This window comes from Vigna umbellata, chromosome 11, assembly GCF_029865625.1.
Source record: "Vigna umbellata cultivar VRB3 chromosome 11, Vumbellata_1.0, whole genome shotgun sequence".
In the NCBI taxonomy this organism is placed as follows: Eukaryota; Viridiplantae; Streptophyta; class Magnoliopsida; order Fabales; family Fabaceae; genus Vigna; species Vigna umbellata.
In genome coordinates, this window is record NC_142175.1 from 30,673,674 (window position 1) to 30,681,960 (window position 8,287).

General features: G+C 33.7%; 1 protein-coding gene across 1 annotated transcript; it reads left to right on the forward strand.

Annotated features, from left to right (window-relative positions):
• Positions 1-1,355: 1,355 nt before the first annotated feature.
• On the forward strand, positions 1,356-7,033 carry LOC124829656 (linoleate 13S-lipoxygenase 3-1, chloroplastic-like). The gene is made up of 8 exons (XM_047303211.2): positions 1,356-2,091; positions 2,404-2,684; positions 3,240-3,480; positions 3,677-4,000; positions 4,544-4,737; positions 4,842-5,143; positions 5,244-5,510; positions 6,036-7,033. The coding sequence occupies exons 1-8, from the start codon at positions 1,683-1,685 to the stop codon at positions 6,790-6,792; spliced, it is 2,775 nt and encodes a 924-aa protein (XP_047159167.1). The 5' UTR covers positions 1,356-1,682; the 3' UTR covers positions 6,793-7,033.
• The last annotated feature ends 1,254 nt before the right edge of the window (positions 7,034-8,287 follow it).

Genomic DNA, 8,287 nt, shown 5'->3' on the forward strand with positions numbered 1-8,287 from the left:
CAATATAAGATATTAAAAGCCAATTAAATCATGTAAAATTTTTAAAAACTCAATATGAAAAATAACAAACACTGAATTGAAAATAAAGAAATGTATCGAAAACTTGAAATTTAATTAACTCAAATAAAAATTGGAATAGAAATCTATTCGGGTCAAGAAGTGGTACGGTGAATTCAAAATAGAATACTATTTTGACATTTTGCAGATATGACCCTGGAGAATGAAGCACGGTGGCAACGTGAAATAAAACATAAACCAGCTTTCCGTGTTCTTTCTATAGAAACGCGTTTTTTTACTTTGAAAACTGGAAACCAATATTCCTCAGTTCTCAGTTTGACTCCTGCAAAACCCATTTATTTTTATTTTAAATGAAGAATAATAATTTCAACCACAAAATCCATACAGCATTAATATTTCGGGAGCCATCAGCAAAATAAATAAATTAGGTTAGATCAAGTATTGTGGCTATTCATTGTGTCTATTAATATTTTTCAATCATAAGAATATAATCTTACACTTTAAAACAAATTCCCTCCTTATAAACAAATAAATAAATAGTTTTAATAATTGTTTTATAATCACCAGTAAAAAATAAAATATATTTAAAATAAAGTTTTGTTTTAGACTATCACTATTTCTAAAATTCTACTTTTTAGGGTTTTACACAAAGTGAGTATCATTTCTTCATTTTAAAAGAATGCAAATTATTATTTTATAAAAAAAAATCGATCTTATAATTTATTAATGCAAACATATTACAGTTATTTATTATTATTTTTAAATTAGTCCTTAATTATCAATAGTTATACTGTACACTTAAATCGTCACGATTAAATATGGCAACATTTGTCATTATAACTGTTTCTTTTTGTCACATATAGATTTTATTATCATCATTATTTAATACTTACTTTTCTCTCATAAACTTACTTATTTCTTTGCCTTTTAAAACTTCTAACATACTGTTTGTTTTCATTTTTTTTCTTATTAAAATTTTATTTTACTTTTCAACCCCGAAGTCTTAGATTTGATTATTTTTTATTTAATTTTTTATATATGTACTCTAACATTATGCATAACATCATTCATTAATAATCCGCCACTCATGGTTGACATATCTAATTAATCTAAAAGTCTAAAAATAAGTCACATATTACACAGAAAATATAGTTTTTCTAAGAAATATTAATGATTAAAATTATAAAAAAAATACATATTTAAGGTTATTAATATACTTTTACATTAATTTACACTAAAACATCTTATTTATTTTGACGTGAAGGCAATATATGGTAATTTTTGCAGTGTTGACCAAAAAATAAAAAATTGGAATGTAGTTGATGTTGGTGATGATGAACACCATTTTTAGTTAAAGAGCACTACTCGAAGCAAGCTGAAAATAATTACAGAAGATGATGAAGGAAAAGAAAAGGAGAGAAAAAATGTGGACGGTGAAGTGAGATTCATGCTTGCCACCTTTATTAGTCTTCCTTTTCCTTCTCTGCACTGTATATAAAAGAAATCATAGCCAGCTATTTCCATTTCATTTCAACCGACACGCCACTACCCTTTTCTCTCAAATCTGTTTCAGTTCTTGCAAAGAGAGCAAAATCATACTTTTAGAGAGAGATCACACACAACCAAGAAAAAAACTCCATAGAGGGTGAAGATTCAGAACAAACATGGCCCTTACGAAACAAATCATGGGTTCTTCATTGCTAGAGAGGTCCTTGTTTGTTCCTTCTTCCCCTTCATCACTTTTCAACCAAACTCGGTTCTTGGTTCCTTTGGAGAGTAAGAGAGTTCTGAGGGTAAGGAAGGCTGCAAAGTTTCCTGTGGCAACTATAAGTGAAGATTTGGTCAAGGGCTCTTCTTCTTCTTCTTCATCATCTTCTTCTTCACCAGCATCTTCTTCCACTTCTTTAGTGTCTACAGAGAAGCCAGTGAAATTCAAGGTTAGAGCTGTTATCACAGTGAGGAACAAGATCAAAGAGGATTTGAAAGAGACCATTGTGAAGCATATTGATGCTCTGGCTGACAAGATTGGAAGGAATGTTGTCCTTGAACTTGTTAGCACCGAGATTGATCCAAGTAAGAATTTCCTTCTGCTGCCGTGCTGTCTCTCGCAAAAACTACTTCATTTCTTTCCAAAACCATCGTCTCTACCTACCCAGTACCATAAATGTTTAAGATTTGTTTCAAAAGTCATTTTTTCCCCTCCCCTTCTAAAAAAGTTCCTTTTTTTGGTATTCTTCAGCCCTCTGTACACAAATCGCCTAAAGAGTTCTTGCTATCTACTTGAAAATAAATCTTAATTATTTTTTAAAATAATCTGCTTGAAATTGCTGGTTGATGAAGGGTTGTAAAGTGAACGAATCCTTTGGTGCCTTTTTTTTTTTGTAGAGACCAAAGCTGCAAAGAAGAGTTCGGAAGCAGTGCTGAAGGATTGGTCAAAGAAGTCCAATCTTAAGGTGGAGAGAGTTAATTACACAGCTGAATTCATAGTTGACTCTAACTTTGGGGAGCCAGGAGCTATTACTGTGACAAACAAACACCAGAAAGAGTTCTTCTTGGAAAGCATAACCATTGAAGGATTTGCCACTGGACCAGTTCATTTCCCCTGCAATTCTTGGGTTCAAGCAAGAAAAGATCATCCCGGAAAAAGGATTTTCTTTTCCAACAAGGTAATCTAATTTTCCATTCTTTTTTTTTCATCTTTATTAAACTATTATTATTTCTTTTATTTTCTTTTCCTGTTTTAATAACAGGGCCCGGTAAAGTTAGTATTTATTCTGTACACCTATTAGACGACAATATTTGTTTTCTGTTTTTATTTCCGGAAAATAAAAGTCAAAGCAATATTATGCTGGTGTGGAGAATCTTGGAAAGGTCATAAAAGTCGAAAATCATTCTAATACCTTGCAAAATCAGATTTAATTTATTATTTCAATGCCAATGCCTATGAGTGCGTGATAGTATAGTTTCCTCAAGAAAAGAAAAAGCTGTTCCATTATCATTAAAGTGGAAAAACCATTGAGTGATTCCTGTGCGGTTTTGCATGAGCCAATACCTTTAAATTGACCCATCAATTACTTCATCAATCAAATTGGAAACATCCACTATGTGCTCTGTGATAACTATGCATTATACTACTAAGTGGTAGTAATACTATTTTTAACAGAAGTTACAATAATAATCATCTATTAACTTTGTTTCATTCCTGTGATTTACTTGAACAGCCTTATTTACCTGGTGATACACCTGCTGGGCTTAGATTATTGAGGGAAAAAGAGCTGAGAAATCTCAGAGGTGATGGCAAAGGAGTGAGAAACTTATCTGACAGAATATATGATTATGATATATACAATGATTTGGGAAATCCAGACAAAGGTATTGAATATGCCAGACCAAATCTTGGAGGATCAGATATGTATCCATACCCAAGACGGTGTCGGACAGGCCGTGAGCCCAGCGACACAGGTAAATCAGGAGTAAATTATATGAATACTTTACTACAAAGTTTTGGAGCATCCCCCAGAAAGTTATTATCATTATAGCTATTACTATTCCTCCATTTTAAGTAGGTGTAAGAAGTAGAGATTTTTTTGCTGGTTTATACTTGATTTTGAAAAGAATTTAGTGTGTAAAATGTAACTGAGGTTATTTGATTATGCAGATATGTATGCAGAGAGTCGTGTGGAGAAGCCACTGCCTATGTATGTGCCAAGGGATGAACGTTTTGAGGAGTCAAAGCAGAACACATTCACAGTGAAGAGGCTGAAGGCAGTGCTGCATAACTTGATTCCTGGTCTTAAGGCCAGTCTTTCTGCTAGCAACCAAGACTTCAATGAATTCTCAGACGTGGATGGCCTTTACAGTGAAGGGTTGCTCATAAAGTTGGGGTTGCAAGATGACGTCTTGAAAAAAATTCCTTTTGTCAGCAAGATCCAAGAGTCCAGCCAGGGACTTCTTAAATATGACACCCCTAAGATTATTTCCAGTGAGTAAATACAATTCTGTGTGCTGATTTCTATAGTGAATCTTTTACCACTATTCTTCTGTGCATGTTTATTTTTTGAAAGCTTTCCGAGTATAATTCTGAAACATCATGTGATAAGTAAATCCAAGCACAGATCTTTGGTGAGGTTTGATGAGAATGGAATTTTAGTACTGCTGCTTTACCCTTGGATATTTTAATATAGCATGACAAAGAATACGGTAAACATCAGTAACAAGTGGACCACTAGAACGTGCCATTTGGCTTTTAATGTTTGTCAGTTGATTTTCAACAAAGAAAAAGTTTCTGAGTTCAATTCAAACTCGGATAGGTTGTTCGTTATCCGTGTGCGCTCTAAAGGCAACTAGTTAATTGCTATCATTATTATACCATATGAAAGGCAAACCTGCATCAAATTGTTAATTTGAATGTTTCACATGTGGGTGCAGTATTTTATACTGGTTAATATTATTTTAAACTCAAGTTGATTATTGGTAGCTTTGTTACTTTTTGTTAAACTAATGATCTCACATGCCTAACGTGCAGAGGACAAATTTGCATGGTTGCGAGATGACGAATTTGCCCGTCAAGCAATTGCAGGAGTTAACCCTGTTAGCATTGAGAAGCTCAAAGTTTTTCCACCAGTTAGCAAACTAGACCCTCAAATTTATGGCCCCCAAGAGTCTGCTCTTAAAGAAGAACATATTTTGAGTCAACTCGATGGCATGACAGTCCAAGAGGTAGCATCAATGCTTCTCACAATTTTGATTACTAACCATACTTGTGTTCATCAATTCTTGTTTTCACCCCTTGAACTTAAATATTAATTTTCTTAATTATGCAGGCTATAAATGAAAACAAGCTGTTTATCGTTGACTACCATGATATCTACCTTCCTTTCCTAGAAGGGATCAATGCCCTTGATGGTAGGAAATCATATGCCACACGTACCATATTTTTCTCCACACCACGTGACACTCTCAAACCTGTGGCCATTGAACTTAGCCTCCCTTTTGCTGGACCTAGTTCTAGATCAAAGCGTGTGGTTACACCACCTGTTGATGCAACCACCAACTGGATGTGGATGCTTGCTAAGGCACATGTTTGCTCCAATGATGCTGGGGTGCACCAACTTGTTAACCACTGGTATGAGAACACCCACAAAACAAATACTGCAAAATTAGTAGTGTTTATCAGTAACAAGTTAGATAATTGACTTTTTTTGTTTGTTGATATGTATATATAGGTTACGTACACATGCAAACTTGGAACCATTTATATTGGCTGCTCATAGGCAATTAAGTGCCATGCATCCAATTTACAAGCTATTGGACCCACACATGAGGTATACTTTGGAGATCAATGCCTTAGCTAGACAGAGTTTAATCAATGCTGATGGAATCATTGAAAATTGCTTCACTCCTGGACGCTACGCTATGGAGATTAGTTCTGCTGCTTACAAGAACTTTTGGCGCTTTGACATGGATAGTCTACCTGCAGATCTCATCCGCAGGTAATCCACGCAATATCTAGATTTTTTTTGTTTATGTTGTTGTTGTTACTGTTCACAGTTTGACTTTAAATGAAAGTGGCCTAACCTAACTTATACGGCAAATAGTAAACGGTCGGTGTTCTTGGTACACGGGTTAAGAAATAAAAAACAGTTTTTGTCGCTTCAATATGTTATTAATGCGTTTTTAGAGGTCATGCATGTCAATTTCTCTTCTTATTTGACACAAAAATACATGAGAGATCACTATATTGTTTGGAAAATTTGTGTATAGTTTCTAGCCATTTATTTCTAGAATGCTGTAGTTTTTTTTAATATAACTGGGTACTGTAATTTCATAATCAATGCTGTTGATACTTCTTGTCAGCACCCAACTGATTCAATGAGTAAGATCCATAGTTACTTTTACCTTTACTTTTTGGGAAGTGGCCAAACTTTTTTTTCTTGTAGTGGTATGGTGCTTGCTTTTTTTGGTGCATGCAAATTTGCAATGAGATCTAAAGAAGATTTTCTCTTACGACATTGCAGGGGAATGGCAGTACCTGACCCAACACAACCACATGGTCTAAAGCTAACATTGGAAGACTACCCTTATGCAGCTGATGGACTACTAATCTGGTCTGCCATAGAAGACTGGGTTCGCACCTATGTGAACCATTACTACCCTCATGCAAGCCTCATATGCAACGACAAAGAGCTACAAGCTTGGTACTCGGAGTCAATCAATGTGGGTCATGCTGATCTCAGGCATGAAAGTTGGTGGCCTACATTGAACAACAGTGAGGATCTTGTCTCCATTCTTTCCATATTGATCTGGAATGCATCTGCACAACATGCTGCTCTTAACTTCGGGCAATACCCTTACGGAGGGTATGTGCCTAATCGTCCACCACTGACGAGAAGATTAATTCCAGAAGAGGGTGATCCAGAATACGCAAGTTTTCTTGCTGACCCTCAAAAATATTATCTGAATGCATTGCCTAGCTTGTTGCAAGCAACAAAGTTTATGGCTGTGGTTGACACACTCTCCACTCACTCACCTGATGAGGAGTACTTGGGGGAGAGACAACAACCTTCGATTTGGTCAGGTGATGCTGAGATCATCGAGGCATTCTATGATTTCTCTGCAAAGGTTAGACAGATAGAGAAGGTGATTGATAGCAGGAACCTTGATAGGAGTCTAAGGAACCGATGTGGTGCAGGGGTTTTGCCTTATGAGTTGCTTGCTCCTAGCTCTGAATCTGGTGTTACATGCAGAGGGGTACCTAATAGTGTGTCTACATAATTATCTTCAAGTAGTGAATAAGGGACTCACTTCCCACATTTTGATAAGCATTTATCTATACATGCTTGCCTTACTAGCTACTACTGTGCTCAGTGACTCCATGGATACCCATTTTGTACCTACATTTTATAAATATAAATATATATTGTAACCTAGGGCTGTATAGTCTGTATATCAAAATTAGTTCGGTGGTGTTGGAGGATGTGTGAGTGTTTATAAAATTATTATCACCATTTCTAGACTTCTCATCTTCTTTTGCTTTCATATGCAGCTTCTTTTCTTAGTGTTGCTGTGATTATTAGAATGATTATTTATTAGGAAACTGTGATTATTTATTTAAGTATTAAATATATTTTAAGTTTCTAATAATTGAAACAAAATTAAAATTTATTTATGTTTAAATCTTTTATACATTTTAATCTTTAAAGTTTGATATATTTTAATTTTCGAATTCTAAAAATAAATTTTAAAAAAATAAATTTAATTTTTTTAACACTTTTAAAATATTGGTTAACGCAAAAAAAAAATTATTGGATTAAAAGTATAGGGTTAAATATGTTTTTAGTCCCTAAACTATTGGTCATTTCTGGTTTTCGTCCCTCTTTCAAAGTAAGGTACAATTTGGTCCTCATTCTTTAGAAAAACGTTCGTTTTAGTCCTCAAAATTTTGTTTTTAGTCCTCGTTTTAGTCCTCAAAACGTTCGTTTTTTCGACTAAAACGAACGTTTTTTAAAGATTGAGGACTAAATTGTACCTTACTTTGGAAGAGGGACGAAAACCAGAAACGGTCAATAGTTTAGGGACTAAAAACATATTTAACCCAAAAGTATAATATGCTGGAAAAAAAAAGAAGAGAAAATCTTAATAAATAAATATTAAAAGAAAACAGAGAGAAAGAAATGCACAGTTTTCTTTTTTTTCTTCCTTCAACTTTTCCATTCTCATTCTCAGACCCTCCATCCTTTTCATTCTACTCTCAATTTCATTATTTATTTTCATTTTCAAAAATAAAAAAAAGCACGGTGTAAAAATTGAAAAGTAAAAAATATTTTGAACCAATCAATTTTCTCTTTTGAATAGAACAATTCTAAATTTTGAAGATGTACATGAAAGAATTGTACATCAGGAGTTATAGTTAAGTAAGAAAAGCTAATTATTTAATTTTGTTTTCTTTTTATTGACAGTTATAATTATAGAAATGAAAAACTGAAATGAATTCATATGAATGTAAATCTGGATTAAATTGTAATTGTGATTAATATAGTGTATACCAAATGGTATTGATGGATGGATTTTGTCTCTATAAAGATTTAGTGTATAAGTATATATGATGGAAATGAATCTGTATTAGATTTGCACTAGAATCAAAATCATTTTAATGTGTTTTGAACTCTTGAGCAACTTGAAAATGAATTATATGTAATTGATGATATATGTAATGGGCATACAGCATTTTAGTTTGTGTGAATGTATTAAGTTGATGTTACTAAATTTG